Source organism: Schistocerca piceifrons, chromosome X (assembly GCF_021461385.2).
Source record: "Schistocerca piceifrons isolate TAMUIC-IGC-003096 chromosome X, iqSchPice1.1, whole genome shotgun sequence".
Lineage (NCBI taxonomy): Eukaryota > Metazoa > Arthropoda > Insecta > Orthoptera > Acrididae > Schistocerca > Schistocerca piceifrons.
The window spans coordinates 796,570,862-796,597,686 of record NC_060149.1 but is presented as its reverse complement, the minus strand read 5'-3'; the positions used below and the strand labels follow the sequence as shown (position 1 = coordinate 796,597,686).

General features: G+C 42.7%; 1 protein-coding gene and 1 pseudogene across 2 annotated transcripts in view; one reads left to right on the top strand and one right to left on the bottom strand.

The window, feature by feature from the left end:
• LOC124722977 (high affinity copper uptake protein 1-like) overlaps positions 1 to 26,825 on the bottom strand; it is a 156,144-nt gene that overhangs the window by 106,282 nt on the left and 23,037 nt on the right. The window contains exon 2 of one of the 2 annotated variants that reach the window (XM_047248145.1): positions 8,519 to 8,564. The exons of the other annotated variant lie outside the window; for it this stretch is intronic. Coding sequence (XP_047104101.1) covers positions 8,519 to 8,533 — 15 coding nt within the window. The 5' untranslated portion in view covers positions 8,534 to 8,564. The remainder of the gene's footprint in view (positions 1 to 8,518; positions 8,565 to 26,825) is intronic. 2 annotated transcript variants of the gene reach the window in all.
• On the top strand, positions 5,344 to 5,460 carry LOC124723397 (annotated as a pseudogene).

The following is a 26,825-nucleotide window of genomic DNA, read 5'->3' as shown; positions in this document are numbered from 1 at the left end:
TTACTTCTTGAATCAGTTTTGTTTTAGACTTAATAATGCTGACCTTGATGCATACTTCTGTGTGATTAAAATGGTTAATATTCTACGTATATTCAGTAAGTAATTTTACGGTTAGCTTTTTTTTTAAAAAAAAAAAAAGACTATATTACCAACTGACATCAATGGTTACCTACCTAGTGGAGTATTGACAGACCAGCATTGACAGAATGATAAATTATATTAATTGTTACAATATTGATACGTATTTCACATACAAGTAGTGATGTCACATATTTACACACATTTAATAGATGACTACCATTTTAGAACGACTAAAAGCAGTAAGTAAACGACATGGTCTTCAGAGTTACTAATTGTCTTGTTGGGAAGATCTGAAAATTATGATCTTTTATTTAGTGTTACTATTATGCTTTTTCCAGGCCTGTAATTTATGAGCAGGTTTTATAACAAATTTATTGAAAATGTTAGAAATATTTTGATGGATAACTCTGTCCAATAATTTAAGTTGTCATTTGGTGATGTGCACTCTTGGGAATAATCTATTTCACTGAGTGGACATACGTCGACTGCTCTACGTTTAAAAAAATATTTAAAAGAATACGCTGACGAAGACGAATACAATGTGATATAGCACATATCCAACAAAGGCAAGAAAATAAACCTACTCGAAGAAATAGAACTTTGTTTCCACAAGTCCACATCCCCCAATGTCAGCGTAAATGATCAAAAAGTGCTTTCCAAAAAAATGTTTCTAAGAAATTTCCATGAATTACTTACAGAACCTAGGCAAGTACAGTCCTGAAGAAACGGAACGGTATTAAGAAACAAAACGCATAATTTTCTGTTTTCTGCTCTGCTTCCCAATGTAACAATTTAGTAACTGAATACTGTAAATGTATTACTTATCGCTCTATTCATTTTAAAATGTCAGCACAATGTGTCGATCTACTAACTGTGCGCCTATCACTTCAATAACATTCAATAAAGTTATTCTGTCAAACGGCCTAAGGGGCTGCGGTCATGGACTGTGCGGCTGGTCCCGGCGGAAGTTTGAGTTCTTCCTCGGGCATGAGTGTGTGTGTGTGTGTGTGTGTGTGTGTGTGTGTGTGTGTGTGTGTGTGTGTGTTTGTCCTTAGGATAATTGAGGTTAAGTAGTGTGTAAGCTTAGGGACTGATGACCTTAGCAGTTAAGTCCTATGAGATTTCACACACTTTTTTTTATTCTGCCAAACGCTACGGTCGCAGGTTCGAATCCTGCCTCGGGAATGGATGTGTGTGATGTCCTTAGGTTAGTTAGGTTTAATTAGTTCTAAGTTCTAGGCGACTGATAACCTCAGAAGTTAATTCGCATAGCGCTCAGAGCCATTTTTATTCTGTCAAAGGTAGTCGATCACTAATCCAATAGGTGGGTAACCATTCATATTAACTGCTATTAGCAATTTCACATTATTAAAAGAAACAAGAAAAAACAAACTACCAGTAAAATAACAGTGCGACTTGTCACAGAACGTAAACTGTATAGTACGCTGTTTATTTTTTTATCGTACAGAGACATGTATCTAAGTTTTAAGGCCAACAATATTAGTCTATAAACACGATACACTTCAGAAGCAATTCTGAAATGGGTAAGAGAACTGGCCGGCCGGTGTGGCCGAGCGGTTCTAGGCGCTTCAGTCCGGAACCGCGCGACTGCTACGGTCGCAGGTTCGAATCCTGCCTCGGGCATGGATGTATGTCATGTCCTTAGGTTAGTTAGGTTTAAATAGTTCTAAGTTCTAGGGGACTGATGACCTCAGATGTTAAGTCCCATAGTGCCCAGAGCCATTTGAACCATTTGTAAGAGAACTGTAACTAAGCTGCAGACCTGTCGTCCGATATAAGCAAACATATTACTCGGCCACATGACGAATGCTGTGCTGCATCAGGGAACCTGAATATTTTTGTGTTATGCATATGAAGGCGGAAAACGAGCTACAAATCATACAACAAAAGTAAGTGCACCTAACCATTAATTTGAAGTATGAGGGCATGTTGAAAAGTAATTCCTCCTAATTTTTAAGTAGAAACTTGATGCTTTTTAAATTAAACAAGCGTTATAATACATATTTGTTTTTAATGTATACATATTTATTTCTCAACATAGACACCCTGGCGACGAACACATTTCTCTCAACGAGACAGTTTATTGATACCGTCATTGTAGAATGTTTGACTTTTCGACGAAGCCACAACCTCACCTCTGCTTGCACCACTTCATCACTATCAAAGTGAAGTCGTCGGAGGTGCTCTTTAAGAAACAGATGAAAATCGAATGGGGCCACGTCAGTACTGTAGGGAGGACTAGTGAACCCAAGGCCTTCGGGCGGTTGTAGATGTCGCAGCGCCCGTCTTGTGTTCTAGTACTGTCGTGCTGAAGGACAGAGAGCTCCATGTGTCGGCGAACTCTTCAAATTCGAAGCTCAAATACAGCACGCTGTTTCTCACACAGGGCCGGCCAGAGTGGCCGAGCGGTTCTAGGCGCTACAGTCTGGAACCGCGCGACCGCTACGGTCGCAGGTTCGAATCCTGCCTCGGGCATGGATGTGTGTGGTGTCTTTAGGTTAGTTAGGTTTAAGTAGTTCTAAGTTCTTGGGGACTGATGACCTCAGAAGTTAAGTCGCATAGCGCTCAGAGCCATTTTCACACACAGGAACATACACTACTAGCCACTAAAATTGCTACATTGCTACACCACGAAGATGACGTGCTACAGACGCGAAATTTAACCGACAGGAAGAAGATGCTGTGATATGCAAATGATTAGCTTTTCAGAGCATTCACACAAGGTTGGCGCCGGTGGCGACACCTACAACATGCTGACATGAGAAAAGTTTCCAACAAATTTCTCATACACAAACAGCAGTTGCCTCGTGTAAGGCGGAGAAATGCGTACCATCACGTTTCCGACTTTGATAAAGGTCGGATTGTAGCCTATCGAGATTGCGGTTTATCGTATCGCGATATTGCTGCTCGCGTTGGTCGAGATCCAATGACTGTTAGCAGAATATCGAATCGGTGGGTTCAGGATCCCAACGGCCTCGTATCACTAGCAGTCGAGATGACAGGCATCTTATCCGCATGGCTGTAACGGATCGTGCAGCCACGTCTCGATCCTTGAGTCAACACATGGGGACGCTTGCAAGACAACAACCATCTGCACGAACAGTTCGACGACGTTTGCAGCAGCATGGACCAGCAGCTCAGAGACCACGGCTGCGGTTACCCTTGACGCTGCATAACAGACAGGAGCGCCTGCGATGGTGTACTCACCGACGAACTTGCGTGCACGAATGGCAAAACGTTATTTTTTCAGATGAATCCAGGTTCTGTTTACAGCATCATGATGGTCGCATCCGTGTTTGGCGACATCGCGGTGAACGCACAGTGGAAGCGTGTATTCGTCATCGCCATACTGGCGTGTCACCCGGCGTGATGGTATGGGGTGCCATTGGTTACACGTTTCGGTCACCTCTTGTTCGCATTGACGGCACTTTGAACAGTGGACGTTACATTTCAGATGTGTTACGACCCGTGGCTCTACCCTTCATTCGATCCCTGCGAAACCATACATTTCAGCAGGATAATGCACGACCGCATGTTGCCGGTCCTGTACGGGCCTTTCTGGATACAGAAAATGTTCGACTGCTGCCCGGGCCAGCACATTCTCCAGATCTCTCACCAATTGAAAACGTCTGGTCAATGGTGGCCGCGCAACTGGCTCGTCACAATACGCCAGTCACTACTCTTGATGAATTGTGGTATGGTGTTGAAGCTGCGTGGGCTGCTGTAGCTGTACACGCAATCCAAGCTCTGTTTGACTCTATGCCCAGGCGGATCAAGGCCGTTATTACGGCCAGAGGTGGTTGTTCTGGCTACTGATTTCTCAGGATCTATGCACCCAAATTGCCTTAAAATGTAATCACATGTCAGTTCCAGTATAATATATTTGTCCAATGAATACCTGTTTATCATCTGCATTTCTTCTTGGTGTAGCAATTACGTCACACACCGCCATGTTACACACTAGAAACCGGAGCCCTCTAGAGGCAGTGGGCTGCAAATATGTAGACACGAAGAATAAAGACACAGAAAGTTAATAACGTTTGTTTTATGCAAGAAGCTGCACGTTTTAAAATAAAAAAAATCGGAAGAATTACTTTTTCAGGACGCCCTCATAAATATAGAACTTTGAAAACGTGGCAGCTAAACGAATTATTCTGCACAGGGCTGCTGTTGCGTTCCAAATGCAATTCCACTAACGTATAAATGTGTTATGCCGGCTGAAGAGCGATGAAAGCCCGAAACGCGTTTTAGCAGAATTAATGCTACACAGAAAGTGGCTGGTCGTCGTATTTCTTCAGTTAGTGCCCATTCGATAGGCAACCTTAATCTTAACGTAGAGAGCAGGCACATGAGTTTCATTTAAAGCAGGCCTCGTAAAACAGCGCTACGGTCGCGCACCTGCCTAACGTTCTGAGCACTGCTGCGAATGGGGCTGAGAGGCGAGGAGGAAGCGGACAATGATGGCTGCAAGAGGACGCCGCTAGAGCTGGACTTGCATTATCAGACTCCAAGCATTTTGCTGACAGTACCACTTGCGTTAAATTAGACTAACGCTCTGCATTACGAATACTGTGGCGCCTACGCACTTTCGCAAAAAAGAAAAAGTGGAGAAGCACGTCATTCAATGCTGAATGGGAACAGTCTTACTTATAGTAGAGTTCAGTGGTTAAGTAAAGGTATTAATATACCATTGCACTTATCAGGGAAAAAAACATTTATTGGAACTTCATTACAACACCAGCCACAACGATACCATATACTCGTTTTTTGACGAACGACGGTGAATGCTAACTGAACTGTAGGTGGCCATTGGGGAACAAAACTGAGTTAACCGTAAGAAGATTGGTTACAAAATCTTTTATTGTTGACACCACAAATTTTTTGAATTATTTAAGAGTCTCAATGCAAGAGGAGAATCATTTGGTAATAGAAGTGGCGGACAAGAATGATGCTATGAAACGCAAATTAATCCTATGGAAAAATCAGCTTCGGGTTCATGACATGAAACTATTACCATAACTCAAGGCATTCATTTGTGGACCAGACATGATCGAATTCGTTTCAGTAATTGACACATTTCATCAAGAGTTAAAAAAAAAAAAAAGAAATTGGAAGACACTGCACGACCATAGATGGATTTCCATTTATTTGTCAGATCATTTTCGTTTTTCGCTGCTATTATACCTAGCTCAACCAAGTGTTTGTCTAATCTAGGAATTTACAAGACTTATATAAGATGTTGGCAACGGCCTTGCCGCAGTGGATACACCGGTTCCCGTGAGATCACCGAAGTTAAGCGCTGTTGGGCGTGGCCGGCACTTGGATGGGTGATCATCCAGCCGCCATGCGCTGTTGCCATTTTTCGGGGTGCTCTCAGCCTCGTGATGCCAATTGAGGAGCTACTCGACCGAATAGTAGCGGGTTCGGTCAAGAATACCATCATAACGACCGGGAGAGCGGTGTGCTGACCCCACGTCCCTCCTATCCGCATCTTCAACTGAGGATGACACGGCGGTCGGATGGCCACGAGTGGCCTGAAGACGGAGTGCTTTATATGTTACCTCAAAAACAATATCGTCGACTGCACAGACAAAACGGTAAAGTTATTTAAATTTTTGGTTCAACATGTGTGTGAACATTCTTTCTTCTCTTATGAAATTGGTTACGTCCCACCAGTGCTTGGATTTAACATATTATAACCTGCAAAAGCCCATGCGTGTGACTACATCACGAACCATAGTTCCAGAATTTTTTACATCTTCTAAAATCGAAATGTGTATAAGTTCATAAACATCACATTTTACTGTTAAATGCCTGTACGTAATGCTTTTTGTAGTTCTGCACAGAGTAATAGCAGTATCTGGTGTATTTATTCAATCGAGTAATAAAAGTAACTGCCCTGACAGAAAAAATAAATAGTTAAAAGTAGACATATGTGATAAATGTCTGCTGATAGAAGTGTACTGCGTATTCGTCTTTTATAAGTAGGCCCACTGTGTTGCAAACACGTATTCCTAAGATTCCGCGTTTGCACCCTGCAGCTTATAGCCGTCTCACTCACACCTGGTCGCGCTCACCAAAACCGACTGCGCTCGTGTAGCTCGAGCGCGCTCGATAAGCGCAGATATTGGCCAGGCCTGAGTGAGTCTTTAGCAGTAGTAGCGCATGCTAGTCAGCTCCAACGTATTATTGCTTTAACACAGAATCACAACTTCCGAATTATTTTATTGTTACACTGTGTAATCATTCCTTTAGTTTTGCTCGTTATTAGGATATTTAGAATAGTTAATAAAGCGATTTCATGTTGTTACCCAAACTTTAAATTCTTGTGACTTATAGAAGAATGCTTTTTAGTTAACATCTGTGTTCATGTGTGCAGTATTGGACTGTAGTCCCACATTTTACACCATTCTTGCCAACTTTTGTTATGTACAAGCGATTATTTCTAAATTATGAGGGATGGTATTGCATATATTACATTTCAATGCAAACGAATATACGCTTGTGACAACGTAAAGAGCGACGAAAACTAAAAAAAGCGACGGAAGCTGAAAGCTTTGTGTTCTTCACTACATATATACAGATTTTAAATGCTAGTGCCTTGTAGACACAACTACTCTGTTGTATCACTGGCTGTTCGTTTCAATTCCATGTGATTGTCACATCCTATCCTCTTCTCGATGTCTCCCAAATAATTCTTCCTATGCCATCCTCTTTCTTTCTTTCTTTCCAAGAACTTCCCCTTCAAGAACGTTACTGATGAAAGCATTGTCCCTGATGACATGTTCAGTAATTATTATTTTTCTCTTTTCCATTTCCTGTCCTCGTCGACTTCCCTTAAGACTTGCAAGTTGGTTTCCTTTCCATCCATCTCGTTCTTGTCATTTTCCGCTACATCCACATACCAGTGCGTTCACGTCGATTCCTTTCCAATTTTCCCAGAGTCCAGATTCCACTTCCATAGAGCAGTGTACTCCACGCAAATGATTTGGCGAGGAATCATTTGACATGTATATTCCTATATTTGCTGCTTAAAATGTTGTTCTTAGTCATCAACCCCTGATTTGAAACTTCCTGGCAGATTAAAACTGTGTGCCGGACCGAGACTCGAGCTCGGGATCTTTGCCTGCAGGTATGCACGAGAGCTTCTGCGAAGTTTGGAAGGTAGGAGACGAGGTACTGGCGGAATTGAAGCTGTGAGAACGGGTTGTGAGTCGTGCTTGGGTAGCTCAGTTGGTAGAGCACTTGCCCGCAAAAGGCAAAGGTCCCGAGTTCAAGTCTCGGTCCGGCACACAGTTTTAATCTGTCAGCGCACACTCCGCTGCAGAGTGAAAATTTCATTCTCAACTCGTTTTGCCAATGCAATCCTCTTTACTTCCATTAAGCATCTACTGTCGTCTGATTATACTATCGAGAAGAAATTGTTTCACCTGATCAATTTTTATATTGGTTTTAATTTCTTCCATATTCTTAATACTGCTATTACTTTCGTTTTCCGTTTGTTCGCTTTTAATTTCCACACTTGTCAGGACTTGCAGGGTTCTGTTTACTTCTTTTCGGAGTCTGCAACTATTACGATAACATCAGCAAATCTGATACAACTTATCCTTTCACAACGGCCGTTTATTCTCTCTGTCTTCTCCTTCAAGCTCTAAGTATCTTCATCTATGAACGCATTAAATAAATGCGGAGATAGTGGACATAATTGTCTAACTCGTTTTCTAACCCTGGCCTCTTCCTCCACCACCATTAAAAATCTTTAGGGTATCTCAAGTAGAACGCAACCATGGTAGTTGACATAAATGAGGTATTCTTCACTAGAAGACAATAAAAAGGCTTTGCAATAAGGCGGACTGCCATTTACGAACTTTTAAGTAGGTCTTAGCACGGCATTCCCCTGCAAAGCGCAGAGAGAAATGTGCCTGATAATAAAATTTACGCCTCCCGTGGTAAAACGGAATTTTTTAAATTATTCCTTGTATTCACAATGATATTGGCCTCTCAGTTTCACGGAGTGTCTTGTGTAATTAAATCAACTTTATTTATAGTCTGCCAAATGTGCTGAAGCGCCTGTGTAAATAAATGCAGCAAGGGTGTTGCCCATCTCGACTATGAGTAACCCCAGTATCCAACGACCTCACAAAATTTCTATCTGCCATGGCGCACTTAAGTACATCAGTGGGTTGATATAGCAGTGTAGAGGGCTTAGTATCAGATGTACGTGAAAATTTGAAACTGTTATAATGAGGGCGTAAGCAAATGGGGGAAAGCCAAGGATATAAAATTCTCAACATACAATGTTAATCCGTGTGTTGAATGTTAAGAGAAACAGTTCTTCGCTTAATCAGTTAACTGGGCAGAGGGTATATGCAGCCAAATGAAGTTAATGCATTACAAAAAGGTAAGGAATACTGACCCACGTGCCGCCCATGGCCACACCACATCATTTCGGCTCCGAACGTCTGCTAAAATTAAAACATTATCAGTCACGGCAATGGACTCTTAGATACTATGGAAACTACAACAGTAACATCAGATCTCAAGTTGATCAAAACCCGGCAACCACCTACCTTCCTTACAAATAACAGGGAAATCATTTACCTACCTTCTGAAAGCCTGTAATAATGAAAATCGCTTTGCCGAGGTTACTAACAAGCAATTAAAAAATGAGAATTAGGGAAAAAAATGACATGTAACTGTTTCAGAGACATGATCCTAATTTATTATTATTATTATGAAGACGTCATTATGTGCTTTCACTGCAGTATGAATATTGAAACACTGTCCTACCCTCGTAAATAATTTTGTAGTCTCTCTTCGTTTTTCCAGATCACTCTGTATATTGTCAGGGTATCTTCTAGGTAGACATCCAAAAGATCGTCTTCCAGTAGGAAGCTCTTCGATCAGCCTCTTGACGGTCCTTTTTGGTGGTGCTCTAATGACGTATCCTATCCATTGCAATCTTTTTGCTTTAATGTTGGGTACAGTATCTGGTTCGAGGTACAAATTACAATCATCATGCTGTAGTCTCAAACTGTTATTACTGCTGCCTCTTCAATCTAAATAATTTTCTTAAGAATTTGAGTTCAAATATTCTTAATTAGCTTTATTTAGTTACGGGTTCAGTTCCATACGCTAAAAAGGGTACTTTCGTAGAATGCAATTGGATTTGAAAAATCGCCTACTTTTAGAGTACTGCTGGAAAGGAAGGACGAATATTGGGGTTTAACGTACTACTAACGCCACATTACAAATAGAGCTCAAGTCAGATAGGAGGAAGGTTCCTCTTCAATGGAACCATTCCAGCGTTCGCCTTAAACGGATAAGGGAATTCATGTAGAAATTATATCTGCATGGCCGGACTGAGATTTCAACTCCGCCCCTCCAGAATGCGAGTCCATCGTCTTAATCATTTCACCATCTCGATCGATGCTAGAGAAAAAGCGGATTTCCATAAGCGTTTCACAATATTAATAATCCACTACTGTAAATATAATACTTTTACGGAAAATATTTAACCGTAAAAAACTGTCAATGCCCATATTAGATACGGAGAGTCTCTCGCTTCAGTGGAAGAGACTTGGCAGCACGTATCAACATTCGCTTGAAGTGACTTAGACAAACCAGTAGTCTTGATGGCCTGATGGAAATGGTCGCAAGGAAATTTAAAGTCCTCTCTTCCTGAACACGAGTTCAGTATGTTAAACACTGCTGCTACTCCTTCCGAAAGAAGACTAGATCTAGTGTCCACAGCCGAAGAGAAGCCCGCATCTCGTGGTCGTGCGGAAGCGTTCTCGCATCCCACGCCCGGGTTCCCGGGTTCGATTCCCGGCGGGGTCAGGGATTTTCTCTGCCTCGTGATGGCTGGGTGTTGTGTGATGTCCTTAGGTTAGTTAGGTTTAAGTAGTTCTAAGTTCTAGGGGACTGATGATCTAAGATGTTAAGTCCCATAGTGCTCAGAGCCATTTGAACCATTTCAACCGAAGAGAAGAATGTAGACTCTAACAAACACAATCGTTCATTTGTGAGAGTATGACGAAAGCTCTCAGATTTGATCACTTATGATTTCTATCTGTTACCAGATCAAAGGAAATACCTGGCTGGGAAAGGTTTTCAGTCCAATAAAGACCTTATGGCAGCTGTAGGTGGGTACGCCGAAAACCTTCCAGAATAGCTCTCCTGGGATGCAATACACCCTCTATGTAAGACGTTGGACAAAATTTAATTTTTATTTTATCATCTTGCGGAGGCTAGAAGCTCATTTTGTTGGTTTGCCATCTTTGCGAATTAGAGTTGAGTGTTTTTAACTCGTCTGCTGCAAAACACTTTTTTCTTTCTTCGTTCTACAGCCTAACATGTTTCGACAGCAACGTTATCATGTTCAGTGTGTCGTTTTATTTGAATAAAATATACAAAACATTTGGTTGGTTTTCTATTTTACGCCTAAACAACTGTGCATTTTCATTTTGTTATGATTGCTCACATGAGACAGCATTAATTTTAATGGCAGAATTGTAGAGGCAGGCTTCCTTTTATACGTTTTACGGCTTGACAATATATGATCTGCTAAGTAGTGTGAAGAATATGTTTCTTTATTGAGAAATACATAGTACGACAGTGAACTCATGTACAGAACGTCCATTTTTTTCTCTCTAAAAAGGTAAACAAATAATTACCCTTGGAACAAAGAAACATTCTTTCGACTACTTGGCAGATGATATGCTACCAAGCCATAAAACCTATAAAATCTGGCCTACCTGTACAGCTCCATCTTTAAAATCAACGCTAACATGAGCAGTAATAAACATAATAAAAATGTACATGATATAGTTTTCACGCGTGAAACAGAACACCAACCAAAAGTTTTGTATAATACTTTAAAGAATTAAAACGAGACCCGCCGAAGATGACAGGTGTCGAAACAAGTTTGGATGATAAAGAATAGAAAGGAAAAACGTGATTTGCAGGAAGCAGAGTTTAAAGATACAAATTTATATTTTTGACCTAAAACGACAATCTTTGGCCTACAGACCGATTTCACTTTGTCATTGGACAAAAAAAAGGGGGGGGAGCGTTTTGGAAAACAAACGGGTTGGAATAGCTGTCCTAGGTTTCTGACCCAACGGTTCTCTGGACCAATCAAGTGTTCGCCATCTTCACCGCTACAACACATTGCCGGAGAAGCATATGGAGAAAGCTGCTAAATGTGGTACTTCGTAAAAGATGAATACGTGAAGAACAGCTGTTTGGCCGTTATCAGTGTGCTTGCGCACGGTAAAGCTGTGTGGGCCGAGGCGGTAGGCCGTCTGCAGCAGGCGAGCCGCGGCACGTCCGCAATAATCCGGAGGGCAGCGCGCACTCCATCGCTATGCAAAGCCTCTCCGGCACGCAGCCGTCACCGGCCCTGCTACGCAATACAGAGTTGCCTTCTTCCGGACTACCTGCTACAAAACTGCAAAAAGCTTTCCGCTGCACTGTATCAGCAAGCAGGTCTCCAGCTCTGTAATTTCTAAAGCTTAAGTTTCACTTGTTTCTCGCCAGACCTTCGCTCATTTCCACTGTTGCAGTACTTACGAAACTACAGGCTGATCAAAAAGTCAGTATAAATTTGAAAACTGAATAAATCACGGAATAATGTAGATAGAGAGGTACAAATTGACACACATGCTTGGAATGACATGAGATTTTATTAGAACCAAAAAAATACAAAAGTTCAAAAAATGTCCGACAGATGCCGCTTCATCTGATCAGAATACCAATAATTAGCAAACAAAGTAAGACAAAGTAAAGATGATGTTCTTTACAGGAAATGCTCAATATGTCCACCATCATTCCTCAACAATAGCTGTAGTCGAGGAATAATGTCGTGAACAGCACTGTAAAGCATGTCCGGAGTTATGGTGAGGCACTGGCGTCGGATGTTGTCTTTCAGCATCCCTAGAGATGTCGGTCGATCACGATACACTTGCGACTTCAGGTAACGCCAAAGCCAATAATCGCACGGACTGAGGTCTGGGGACCTGGGAGGCCAAGCATGACAAAAGTGGCGGCTGAGCACACGGTCATCACCAAACGACGCGTCCAAGAGATCTTTCACGCGTCTAGCAATACGGGGTGGAGCGCCACCCTGCATAAACATCGTACGTTCCAGCAGGTGTTTATCAGCCAGGCTGGGGATGATGCGATTCTGTAACATATCGGCGTACCTCTCACCCGTCACGGTAGCAGTTACCAGCTGTCCAGCGCCATCTGTCGGACAGTTTGTGAACTTTTTTTTCCTAATTAAACCCCATGTAATTCCAAGCATGTGCGTCAATTTTTACCTCTCTGTCTACATTATTCCGTGGTTTATTAAGTTGTCAAATTTATACTGACTTTTTGATCACCCGGTATTTTGGAAAAGTATTCTTATTAACATACAGGAGAAAAGTGACCCCACTATTGCTCAAATAGTCAATGGCAGTCGCCTCCGTTTCGCAGTACAAAATTACGAAAAATGCAACTAATCGGAGCTCCGTTACTTTTGATTAACTGGGATGATTACTCTCTCTCAAGTTTATCCATGGGGATACAAGCAGAAGCTGAAATATATGTACGCCTACACAGGGCGCTGCTGACATACCACATTCTATTGTATTGTATGTTAACCGGGGACCTAGACACGACGGAGAGGCTCCGTCCCCGCCACAGCCGCATCGGTCCACAACCCCACAACGACTACCGCAGCCCACTTCACCCCTCCGCCGCCCCACACCGAACCCAGGGTTATTGTGCGGTTCGGCCCCCGGTGAAACCCCCCCCCCCCCCCCCCAGGGAACGTCTCACACCAGACGAGTGTAACCCCTATGTTTGCGTGGTAGAGTAATGGTGGTGTACGCGTACGTGGAGAACTTGTTAGCGCAGCAATCGCCGACATAGTGTAACTGAGGCGGAATAAGGGGAACCAGCCCGCATTCGCCGAGGCAGATGGAAAACCGCCTAAAAACCATCCACAGACTGGCCGGGTCACCGGACCTCAACACAAATCCGTCGGGCGGATTCGTGCCGGGGACCAGGCGCTCCCTCCCGCCCGGAAAGCCGTGCGTTAGACCGCAAGGCCAACCGGGCGGGACATACCACATAGGCACTTTTTCTCGGACACAGTCTGTTCGATCTCCAATCTTTTTCGAGTAAAGTGTGTTTACGGGTGACGAGAATGATTAACGTTACATTCCCAGGAAGCTGTTGTAAAATGGAGAAAACTAGCTCAGTTCCAGAATTTCAAATGAAAATATTGGATAGAATTAGGACCGTTGAAGGAGCTCTCAAAACTGAATGTTTTTAAGATAATTTTCATATTTTTCCGTCTCAACTGCACATTTTTAATTAGCTACCTGTTACGATCACATGGGATCATCTTTAGATCTAAGTAGTTGCGTCAGCAACCCGTCGTGTCTACTCAGAAACACATAGCAAATGATCCAGCGCGGTCGAAACACATAATCTAATTTAAAATGTGCAACTGAGACGGAACTATAAATCACAATTATCTTAATTTTCTGCACGGTTGCTGACTCAAAACGATTATGTCGGCTATTATGAAACAACGTTACTGCTTAATAACTTCTGTATTTTGCAAAGTTTCAGTGAAATACTAAAAAGACTCTTCCTGGAATTGACAAGTTGAACAATACTTAAAAGAGGAAAACTTTTGATTGTTAAGGGATTTTCTTTCTAGCGGTGGAACAATTTTACACTTTTGCATAAATTTTATGTAAGATTTCTCTTAACAAATTGTTAGAAAATATCAGACATAGGTAATGGAATTTAGCCGAATAAAACGAAGCGAAAACTACGACTGCGCGCTGAGAAGTAATACCTCCGAGTTTTTTATGTGAAAACTCCCAGCTTTTTAAACAAAACAAACGTTATTAAAATTCTAAATATTTATTCTTCGTGTCTACATATTTAAAGCTCCCTGCCACTACAGGGCCCCGAACTGTAGCATGTAACATGGCGGCGTATAATGTAACTACACTATATGATCAAAAGTATCCGGATACCTGTCTGAAAATGGCTTACAAGTTCGTGGCACAATCCATCAGTAATGGTGGAATTCAATATGGTGTTGGCCCACCCTTAGCCTTGATGACAGCTTCCATTCTCACAGGCATACGTTCAGTCATGTGCTGGGAGGTGTCATGGGGAATGGCAGCTCATTCTTCACGGAGTGCTGCACTAGGGAGAAGTATCGATGTCGGTCGGTGAGGCCTAGCACCAAGTCGGCGTTCCAAAACATCCCAAAGGTGTTCTATAGGATTCAGGTCAGGACTCTGTGCAGGACAGTCCATTACAGGGCTGTTATTGTCGTGTAACCACTCCGCCACAGGCCGTGTATTATGAACAGGTGCTAGATCGTGTTGAAAGATGCAGTCACCATCCCCGAATTGCTCAACAGTGGGAACCATGAAGGTGCTTAAAACATCAGTGTAGGCCTGTGCTGTGATAGTGCCCCGAAAAATAACAATGGGTGCAAGCCCCCTCCATGAAAAACACGACCGCACCATAACACCACCTCCTCCGAAATTTACTTTTAGCACTACACACGCTGGCAGATGACGTTCACCGGGCGTTCACCACATTCACACCCTGCCATCGGATCGCCACATTGTGTACCGTGATTCGTCACTCCACACAACGTTGTTCCACTGTACAATCGTCCATTGTTTACGCTCCTTACATCAAGCGAGGCGTCGTTTGGCATTTACCGGCGTGATTTATGGCTTATGAGCAGCCGCTCGACCATGAAATCCAAGTTTCCTCACCTCCCGCGTAAGTTTGAAATTCCTGTGCGATGACTTGGATAGATGTCTGCCTATTACGCATTACGACCCTATTCAGCTGTCGGCGGTCTCTGTCAGTCTAAAGACGAGGTCGGCCTGTACGCTTTTGTGCTGTACGTGTCCTTCACGTTTCCACTTCACTATCACATCGGAAACAGTAGACCTAGGGATGTTTCTGAGTGTGGAAATCTCGCGTACAGACGTATGACGCAAGTGACACCCAATCACCTGATCACGTTCGAAGTCCGTGAGTTCCGCGGAGCGCCCCATTTTGCTTTCTCACGATGTCTAATTACTACTGAGGTCGCTGATATGGAGTACCTGGGAGTAGGTGGCAGCACAATGCACATAATACGAAAAACGTATGTTTCTGGGGGTGTCCGGATACTTTTGATCACATGGGGTATGTCGGTGTGTGAGATACAGCGTGTTGTAATCGAGTTTCTAACCGCAGAAGAGTTCATACATCCTGTCCTTCAGGATGACAATGCCAGACCACACTCGAGCGCTGCGAGACACCTGTAACAATCCGACGCCTTGTCTTCACTGTCATCGATCATCCTCCATACAGTCCCGACTTAGCCTCATCCGATTTTCATCTGTTTCCAGAACTTAACGAACATCTACGAGGGTTCACTTTGACAGTGATGAAGCGGTGCAAGCAGAGGTGAGTTTGTGGCTCCGTCAATAAAAGTCACACATTCTACAGAGACGGTGTTAACAAACTGGTCTCTCGTTCGGAGAAATGTGCTCGTCGCCAGGGTGACTATGTTGAGATAAAAAATCGTAAGCATGAAGAATAAAGACGTAGAATGTTAATGGCGTTTATTAAGAATTATCACATAAAAAAACTGAATGCATTCTTTTCGGAACGTCCTCGTAGATTGGGAAACTAGACACGAAGTACAATGCTCTGCAAAACTTAACAACGGGATAGATAAAGTAACAGAACAGTAATATGATAACTACTCGGTTGAAATTAATGAAAGGGTGGGAGCATGCTGCCGGAGATCTCTCAGTCGAGCACAGAAAGTTGGACACATGGCAGTGTGACTAAAGCACCAAATAAGACTAGCCCAGCAACACGAGGCAGTTGGGAAGGGAAAATGGTGTGCGTCAATCAGCATGCAGTTACAGTGCACTATGGTAGCGGTCTTCATTACAACAAAGTCTGGAGACATTTGGATGACTTCACACGGGGAAGAATCATCAGGAAACTAGAAGATGGACGATGTGTGACGAGGGTATCCCAGAGTTTGATACTGCTCACAGCAGTGGTTCACTTACATGGAGAATGTTCCTAACCACAGGCACTGCTGTCCGAAGAAGAGGAGGTGGTCGGCCACGATCAACTACAGCAGCAGCTGACCGTTACATTGTGCAACAGCTCAGAAGGGACCAATGGCAAAACGCGGGTGCAGCTGCAACTACACTAGTGGCCATTAAAATTGCTACACCACGAAGGTGACGCGCTACAGACGCGGAATTTAGCCGACAGGAAGAAGATGCTGTGATATGCAAATTATTAGCTTTTCAGAGCATTCACACAAGGTTGGCACCGTTGGCGACACCTACAATGTGCTGACATGAGGAAAGTTTCCAACCGATTTCTCATACAGAAACACCAGTTGACCGGCGTTGCCTGGTGAAACGATGTTGTGATGCCTCGTGTAAGCAGGAGAAATGCGTACCATCACGTTTCCGACTTTGATAAAGGTCGGATTGTAGCCTATCGCGATTGCGGTTTATCGTATCGCGACAATGCTGCTCGCGTTGGTCGAGATCCAATAACTGTTAGCAGAATATTGAATCGGTGGGTTCCGGAGGGTAATACGGAACGCCGTACTGGATCACAACGACCTCGTATCACTAGCAGTCGAGATGACAGGCATCATATCCGCATGGATGTGACAGATCGTGCAGCCACGTCTCGATCCCTGAGTCAACACATGGGGACGTTAGTAAGACGACAACCATCTGTGCGAACAGTTCGACGACGTTTGCAGAAGCATGGAGTATCAGCTCGGAGACCATGGCTGTGGTTACCTTTGACACTGCATAACAGACAGGAGCGCCTGCGATGGTGTACTCAACGACGAACCTGGGTGCACGAATGGCAAAACGTCATTTTTTCGGATGAATCCAGGTTCTGTTTACAGCATCATGATGGTCGCATCCGTGTTTGGCGACATCGCGGTGAACGCACATTGGAAGCGTGTATCCGTCATCGCCATACTGGCGTATCACCCGGCGTGATGGTATGGGGTGCCATTGGTTACACGTCTCGGTCACCTCTTGTTCGCATTCACGGCACTTTGAACAGTGGACGTTGCATTTCAGATGTGTTACGACCCGTGGCTCTACCCTTCATTCGATCTCTGCGAGACCCTAAATTTCAGCAGGATAATGCACGACCGCATGTTGCCGGTCCTGTACGGGCCTTTCTGGATACAGAAAATGTTCGACTGCTGCTCTGGCCAGCACATTCTCCAGATCTCTCACCAATTGAAAACGTCTGGTCAATAGTGGCCGAACAACTGGCTCGTCACAATACGCCAGTCACTACTCTCGATGACCTGTGGAATCGTGTTGAAGCTGCATGGGCAGCTGTACCTGTACACGCCATCCAAGCTCTGTTTGACTCAATGCCCAGGCGTATCAGGCCGTTATTACGGCCAGTTCTGGGTACTGATTTCTGAGGATCTATGCACCCAAATTGCGTGAAAATGTAATCACATGTCAGTTCTAGTATAATATATTTGTCCAATGAATACCCTTTTATCATCTGCATTTCTTCTGGGTGTAACAATTTTAATGGCCAGTAGTGTACATTTACGAGGAGTAAAAAAATGGTTCAAATGGCTCTGAGCACTATGGGGAGGTCATCAGTCCTCTAGAACTTAGAACTACTTAAACCTAACTAACCTAAGGACATCACACACATCCATGCCCGAGGCAGGATTCGAACCTGCGACCCATGGCGGTCGCGTGGTTCCAGACTGAAGCGCCTAGAAACGCCCGGCCACTCCGGCCGGCTTACCAGGACTGCACGGCACGCAATGTCACGTTCCACAGCGGCACGGCGAATGCATGGGGATAGCCTTTCTGCCCGACGACCAGTATGTTGTGTTCCGTGTACACCCGCACATCAGCGGCACCGTCTGAGATGGTGCCAGGAGCATAGAGACTGCATCCACGCGAAGTCGGGTCGCGTACTCTCTTCGAATGAGAGCCGATTCAGTTTGAGTAGTGATTCTGGGCATACCATTATATGTCGAGAGGTGGAAGCACGTAATGCACCCAGGAATATCGTCGAACATGATCGTTCTGGTGATCCAGGTGTTATGGTGTGGGAGTCATAATGATGCATAGGTATATTGTTGTGGTACTGTACTCCTTCCCAAAGTCCGCGTTTTCAGGGTTGCATTCGGCCCTGACTACATTTTTGTGGATGACAGTGCGCGACCGCATCGTACAGCGCAGGTGGAGGAGCCCTTGGAACGAGAGGATATTCGCTGAATGGACTGGCCTGCCCGCTTCCCCCACTTAAATCCCATTAAGCACGAGTGGGATGCGCTGGGGAGACGTATTGCACCACGTCCACATGCACCGGCGACCATCCGGCAGTTGTACGAATGGAACGCCCTACCACAAAGGACTTACCAACCTTGTGGAAAACAGAACACAGCATGTTGTTCTCAATGGAGAGACGACTACAGACGTTAAAGTAAACTCTGGCGTGCCACGGGGGAGTGTTATGGGACCATTGCTTTTCACAATATATATAAATGACCTAGTAGGTAGTGTCGGAAGTTCCATGCGGCTTTTCGCGGATGATGCTGTAGTATACAGAGAAGTTGCAGCATTAGAAAGTTGCATCGAAATGCAGGAAGATCTGCAGCGGATAGGCACTCGGTGCAGGGAGTGGCAACTGACCCTTAACATAGACACATGTAATGTATTGCGAATACATAGAAAGAAGGATCCTTTATTGTATGATTATATGATAGCGGAACAAACAATGGTAGCAGTTACTTCTGTAAAATATCTGGGAGTATGCGTACGGAACGATTTCAAGTGGAATGATCATGTAAAATTAATTGTTGATAGGGCGGGTGCCAGGTTGAGATTCATTAGGAGAGTCCTTAGAAAATGTAGTCCATCAACAAAGGAGGTGGCTTACAGAACACTCGTTCGACCTATACTTGAGTATTGCTCATCAATGTGGGATCTGTACCAGGTCGGGTTGTCAGAGGAGATAGAGAAGATCCAAAGAAGAGCGGCGCGTTTCGTCACAGGGTTATTTGGTAAGCGTGATAGCGTTACGGAGATGTTTAGCAAACTCAAGTGGTAGACTCTGCAAGAGAGGCGCTCTGCATCGCGGTGTAGCTTGCTGTCCAGGTTTCGAGAGGGTGCGTTTCTGGATGAGGTATCGAATATATTGCTTCCCCCTACTCATACCTCCGGAGGAGATCACGAATGTAAAATTAGAGGATTCGAGCGCGCACGGAGGCTTTCCGGCAATCGTTCTTCCCGCGAACCATACCCGACTGGAACAGGAAAGGGAGGTAATGACAGTGGCACATAAAGTGCCCTCCGCCACACACCGTTGGGTGGCTTGCGGAGTATAAATGTAGAATGTGGCCAGCATGGGAGCACATCGCACAGCATGCATTGTCATCCTCGGTGGTTACAGGGCCTAGTAAGAACCGTGTCCCGCCTTTTGTAATGTCCAGACAATCATCATGAATCGTGGTGACTACACTGTAATTAGTATCTTTGAATAAAAGTGTCATTTCTGCCCGTCTCATTGCAGATTTTCCAGTTAACTTCTGTACTACACTGTAGAAGTTCTTCCTATATTTGGTCCAAGTTCCACTGGGCTATGTTACTTGGCAGTGACATGTAGTGCGAAAGTTACTTTCATCCTTACGTTTTGCACAGAAAATAGGACGAGGAAATCCGCCTTATGCAAAATATCTTTTCAGTTTCGTTTTACCCAGGCATGTTTTAGCCCTTTTTGTGGTATCTTCAGTGGGTTTTTTATTTTCTTACTGTAAAATTGTTTTTGAAGCCATTTTGACTATTTTTCGACCGTGACTGTTTCAAGAAATATGTACAGGCTTTTTTTTAAAAAAAATTTACCGCTACCAGTCACAAACTTTGCCAACTATTGTATTAATTATTTATTTAGCGACATGTTTCGAGAGTTAAACCTCATCTTCAGGCTAAATGGCATTACACAGGATGACCACAGCATTTACGAAAGGACTATGTAATATAGTATGACCTTACTGAAAAATTGTTTTTGTAATGCCATTTAGCCTGAAGATGAGGTTTAACCCTCGAAACATGTCGCTAAATAAATAAGTAATACAATAGTTGACAAAGTTTGTGACTGGTAGCGGTAATTTAAAAAAAACTGTAAAATTGTTGTTACATATTAACATTTAGAGAAACATTTGTTACAAAATATTTACAATTGTCAATGAATAATTGTTGTAAAATATTAGACATCATTTCTAGAATGAAATTTTCACTCTACAACGGAGTGTGCGCTGATATGAAACTTCCTGGCAGATTAAAACTGTGAGCAGGACCGAGACTCGAAGTCGGGACCTTTGCCTTTCGCGGGCAATTGCTCTACCGACTGAGCTACCCAAGCACGACTCACGCCCCGTCCTCACAGCCTTAATTCTGCCAGTACCTTGTCTCCTGTCTTCCAAACTTCACAGAAGCTCTCCTGCGAACCTTGCAGAACTAGCACTCTTGCAAGAAAGGATATTGTGGAGACATGGCTTAGCCACAGCCTGAGGCTGTAGAGTGAAAATTTCATTCTAGAAACATCCCACAGGCTGTAGCTAAGCTATGTCTCTGCAATATCCTTTCTTCTAGGAGTGCTAGTTCTGCAAGGTTCGCAGGAGACCTTCTGTGAAGTTTGGAAGGTAGGAGACGAGGTACTGGCGGAATTAAAGCTGTAAGGAGGGGGCGTGAGTCGTGCTTGGGTAGCTCAGTAGGTAGAGCACTTGCCCGCGAAAGGCAAAAGTCCCGAGTTCGACTCTCGGTCCGGCACACAGTTTTAATCTGCCAGGAAGTTTCATTAGACATCATTTGTTTACAGTTCACAGTTTAAATATATATTAACGACTTGATGCATTTTATGTTGTTTATTACATTATGTCTAAAGTTCTAGCTATAGTTTAATTGGCAAAAGAGTGGATGTATATGTTAATTTACATACCTTACTTAAAGCTATTGAGTATTTATGTTGGTACCTAGTCTGCTACACAATCTAAAACTTGTCATCTGCAAACAACAAAACGTAATTTTTATTTTTATGTTTATTATGCATTAACGGACGGAAATGAGTGTATATCACCTTTTTTGTGTGTAACTTAAGGCTTTGACGTTGTAGTGTTTTCTCATATGTCAACGCGTAAGTTACACACAGAAAAACGTGATATATACTCATTTCCGTTCGTAAATGCATAATAAACAGAAAAATAATAATTATGTTTTGCTGTTTACAGATGACAATTTGTAGATTGTGTAGTAGACTCGCTACAATTATAAATACCCAATAGCTTCCTGTTAGGTATGTAAATGAACGCATACCTCCACTCTTTTGCCAAATAAGCTAGAACTATAACTTTAGACGTAATGTAATAAACAACATACACTGCATCAAGTCGTTAATACAAATTTCAACTGTGAACTCTAAACAAATGATGTATAATATTTTACAATTATTCATTCACAATTGTAAATATTTTTTGCCAAATGTTTCTCTAAATGCTAATATGTAACAACAATTTTAAAGTAAGAAAATAATGCAGATTGGTAATGGCAAAAAAGCATTAGTAAGAAAAGATATCTGTTAACATCGAATGTACAATTAAATGTCAGCAAATCTTTTCTGAAGGTATTCGTCTTGAGTGTAAACTTGTACAGATGTGAAACGTGGACGGGGAACAGTTCAGACAAGAAGAGAATAGAAGCTTGTTAAATGTCATGCTACAGAAAAATGCTGAAGATTAGATGGATAAATCGAGTAACCAAAGATGATGTTCTGATGCGAATTGGAGAATAAAGAAATTTATGTCACAACTTGACTAAAAGACGGCAGTGTATAGGACACATCCTGAGACATCAAAGAACAGTCAGTTCGCTACTGGAGGGAGAGGCAGGGAATGAAAATTGAAGAGGGGGACCTAAGCATGAATGCAAGTGAGTAGCTTCAAATGCATGTGGTTTACTGAAGTTATACAGAGAGAAATAGGACTGCACACGACAGAGTAGCGTGGAGAGCCGAACCAAACCAGTCTTCCGACTGAAGACTCCAAGAACAACGAATCATATTTTGCAGTTTCGATTTACGGTAATAGGTGTTCAAAATGTTTTCCGCGTTGTTCCAAACACCGTAAAGCCCACCTTTGTGCATCCGAGAGCGACCGGCATGTCTCGTGGTTACTATGTTTAATATCATCTCTCGTTATAACATGCTGTCGATACAAAATGTCTTTGATGTAAGGTTCACCATTCTTCTTGCCGTGATAGGATTTCCTAGCCAGCCGGAGTGGCCGAGCGGTTCTAGGCGCTTCAGTCTGGAACCGCGCGACCGCTACGGTCACAGGTTAGAATCCTGCCTCGGGTATGGATGTGTGTGATGACGTTAGGTTAGTTAGGTTTGAGAAGTTCTAAGTTCTAGGGGACTGATGACCACAGATGTTAAGTCCCATAGTGCTCAGAGCTATTTGAACCATTTTTTATAGGATTTCCTAAAACACAGTGTATACGGAAAAGCTGGGACGCACCGTCTCCGCGAAAAAGCGCTTGTACAGTATGTTTGAAGTACCCAGTATACCGCATTCAATCACAAATTGTTATCTATGTTAAGCACTATGCCATTTCCGATTCTATGGATGTATGTACCTTCATGTATTTCTTTTCTTACAGCGTCTACGTGTATCCTTTAATAATATTTCTTGTATCAGTTCAGCACCGTAAACTAGCTCCTGAAACAGAGAAAATTATTTTGCGGATGGATGTTGTGTTTAAACACACGTTTTGATTGTTCGTCTTGTAAAAACCGTTTCATTCCACTTGGCGTGGTTGTACACCAACCTTATTATTCCAATATTTAAAAATACTCGCTACGTCATGTCATCCCTGTAAGTACAAGATGAGCTAGTTTGGATCTATGATACATCGTGTATCACTGAAATTCCACTTAGCCCAGATTCTATTACAGAGAAACTGGCAAACCTTAAATATGTCGCTTTTCGTAATAGCTATAGCCCTTCCATAATTGACAAGTTATACACACAAAAAATATCGCCATGCGACCGAGAAACGACTCACAGCCCCGCACCTCAAAATTACAGGTTTGCTACGCTTCCATTTTTAGGTAATGTGTCCTGTGCTACAGCTAAACTCTTCTTGATTCAAATATAAAAATAGTGTATACCACTCATAATAAAATACAGTTTCAATACATCCACAATGAGCGTCTCCAGAAAGGTAAATATGTCGCCTTTGACATATATATGCTTGAGTGCTGCGAATGTCAAGCAGCTTATATTGGCCACACGGGATGGGCTTTTCAAATCGGGTTTAAGGAGCATTTACTCACTAAAAAGAAGCAGGTTAAGCATAATTCCGTCTTCGCGGAGCACCTCAAATCCAGTGGCCACCAGCCACCTACACACGGGAACTTAAAAGGCTTTACACCAGGCTCCCAAAGGAAAGAGACCCAATCTGCTTGACAAGATCGAAATTGCTAAACATTCACTAAGAAGGATATTTTACTCGATGAGTTATCCGGCGAAAAATTAGGTTTTCTATGATTACATGTTTCCCATTTTTGAACAATATATGAGTTTTAGCTTTTCATTGTCAAGGCCTTGATCGCTTGTCATGTGTATGCTATTGTATTGTTTCCTCTTAGTGTTTTTACCTTTTAGCCTTATATTTGTAGTGTAACTTTTATTTCGTTGCTCTACGTATTTTATTTCATTATTATTTTACACTGCTTTCAGAATAAGGGTTTTCTATGTCTCTGTACATAGTTTTCTGTCTAGAACGTCCTGCGTTGTGTATATTCCCATATGCTCTATTATGTTTTTATTTATTTCTCAATTTGTACTTACTAGTTGAATTTTACGCCGTTATGACACTGTTCTCCCGACGGCAGCGCCGCATGGCGTCTGTCATTACTACTAGCCCAATATTTTGCTTCATCTCCTACCAGTGATATGTATGCACTATGTGAATTCGGACGGATCTCTGGCGACGTTCTAGTGTACGCCTGTGTTTACATTTTGCAGGCGTGGTCTTGTGCGCTGCCAAGTGTGCCATCGCCTCCATGAGGTAATACACATTTTTCGGTTCGTCCGTCATTCTCTACTCACGTTTGATCCCGGTGTTTTTATTAATTTTTAATATTTTTCTGTATAGGCTGCCTTTTAGTGAGTTTTATTCGGTATCATACCTTTTTTTGACGAAGTCTTTTTGGTAGAAAATTGATTTTAACATGAGTTACTTTACGTTTCTCTATGTAATTTTATTCGGCCGGTGTTTGAAACTTGCTTTGCTTTTATAGTAGTGCAGAACAGGGCTACGCCGGATTAATTGTAATGTCGACCTCCCATATTTTCAGACAACCTGACGATGCCCTATCCAAGCGAAACACGTCGTTCTTGAGTTAATAAAGAACAATCTGCAACCTAAGACTGCTTTTCAAATTGGAAGGAGAATCAGCATTGGTCGTATTTTTTTGTTTTATTATCCGCAAAATCGATTTTCAATCACTTAGTGACCATCCTCAGTGCTGTAATATACAATTAAAATTGGTAGGCACTGGTATCAACAAGCTTAGAGCGATCACATAAACTTTATGCTGATTCTCCTTCCAATTATATCCACTATTTGGCCGTGGTGCACAGAACACTCCATGGAGTCGCCAATCAATGCTTTTCAAATAGTATTCGACCTGTGATTATGGATACTGAAGAGAAAGTGCTAGCGGAAGAAACTCCGTTAATATTCACACTGTCTAATCATTAGATTGAACCTGAACGTTGTGACCTACTTCATGGGTGTTCGCAAGACACTGAAAATGTTAATGGAGGCCCTTTCCTCTATTCAGTGTAGTGAAAGTTTTATCTATATCGCATGGATGACTGAACGGTGGTTGTGAAGTGCAGTGTTTTCTACGGCTTTTACAGACGTTGGAAATGGAAGAAAACAAGTAGATAAAACTCCATCACAACACAGTCCTCTACAATCAAATGTCCCCAAGGAGATCGCCGACCTTTCACACTCTCATGTGCACAGACTATCATAACCACAATCACATACTTTTTCTACAAAGAACATTGCGCGGTGATTTCCTATTTACTAACAAGTTTTTCAGAGACAGGTGGCCGTCAGTTTATTTTTAACTTGCTTAAAGTGATACTACAATACGTCTCGAGGTATAACATCAGGTAAAAATGGCAATTTGAAAACACAGATTTTAAAGTACTTGTATTCTGTCTTGGCACTGCTGTGGAATGCTCTGATGAACAGAGGAGCTACCTTTAAGCTTTGTGTACTTAGTCTGAATGTTTTTGTACGGACATTTTTCACTGTGACGATATAAATCGACTTGTTGCAGTATTCAACAATTTAAGCAAGCCAACAAAAACTGTATCAATCCATTAAAAACCTTTGCAAATTTTAACCAACAGTCTGGTGGGACAACAGCCAGAATGGCTTTCAATTTATCTACGACTTCATACCGAGTGTCGTGAGGTCGGGAAATTAGGGCATGTACACAGCACGGCTGCTTCCAAAGTGGCAACGAAAACTGTTGTCAGACGCCATCGCCCGAATCATCCGATAACATTGGTAGACATTATGGTCATAGTGCGTCCGATTTCACTCAATTTTTAGCGGGATCGAGGAGGTTAAACTACTCCAACCTATACCTGTCTCGTAAAGAACGTGCAAGTACTGTACGCTGTTTCCTCAGTTAGTGGAATACGTAGACGAGTTTTACGTATATGAGATGAGGGAAATGTTCTATTACACAGTCAATGATTTGTGGAGGCACTGAAAACCACAATTATAAACTCTGCCAAACTTGAAATAAGTTCTGTAAAGCAGTCATATGTCAATTACCTTAAATGACTGTCATTCAGCATACGTATGATACAAATTTTTCAATAAGGTACTCGGAAAGTCTAAAGCACTGAACAGCGGAAAAACACACACAAAAAATATTGGCAAAAGACCTCTTATAACAAAGCCACAACGCTACTGGCATAAAAGCATCAGTAAGCGGTAATAATAATTCGCAGACAGTTGATGCCCACCTAGCACAACCCAAAAAGATCCACTAGAGTAACTTTAAGCATAAGATACGTCTCTCACTTGCACATATTTTTCGAGGTTATAATTTACGCCTTAAATTTCCGATAAAGATTTCAGTCCATAGATTTCGAACTATATCCCGGTTATGATATTTTTCATCCTCAGAATGCCACAAACTGCTCCTCTGACTAAATTTGACAATGTCTGTCAATATTTCGTGTCGTGTCGGCCGATATGACCGAAGAAAACAAACTGATTTCAATTTCACAGACTGTTGTCCTAAGTCTGTACGTTCGGGTGATAAGATCGGCTACACTGTGACCACGCACATAGTGATTAAATGTTTGAAAAGATCAGCCGTCTTCGACCGACGACGGTCGTTGGCTGAATCCGTCGATGTCGGTACAACTGGGGTCGCAGCCTTTCCGTTGGCGGCCACACACCAGATGTGAAAATTATTTACAACACCCAGGATCCGAACCAGCTATGTAAGAGATGAGCGCCCGCCGCTCTAGTGTTTATCATCAACGCTGGCTGCACACACCG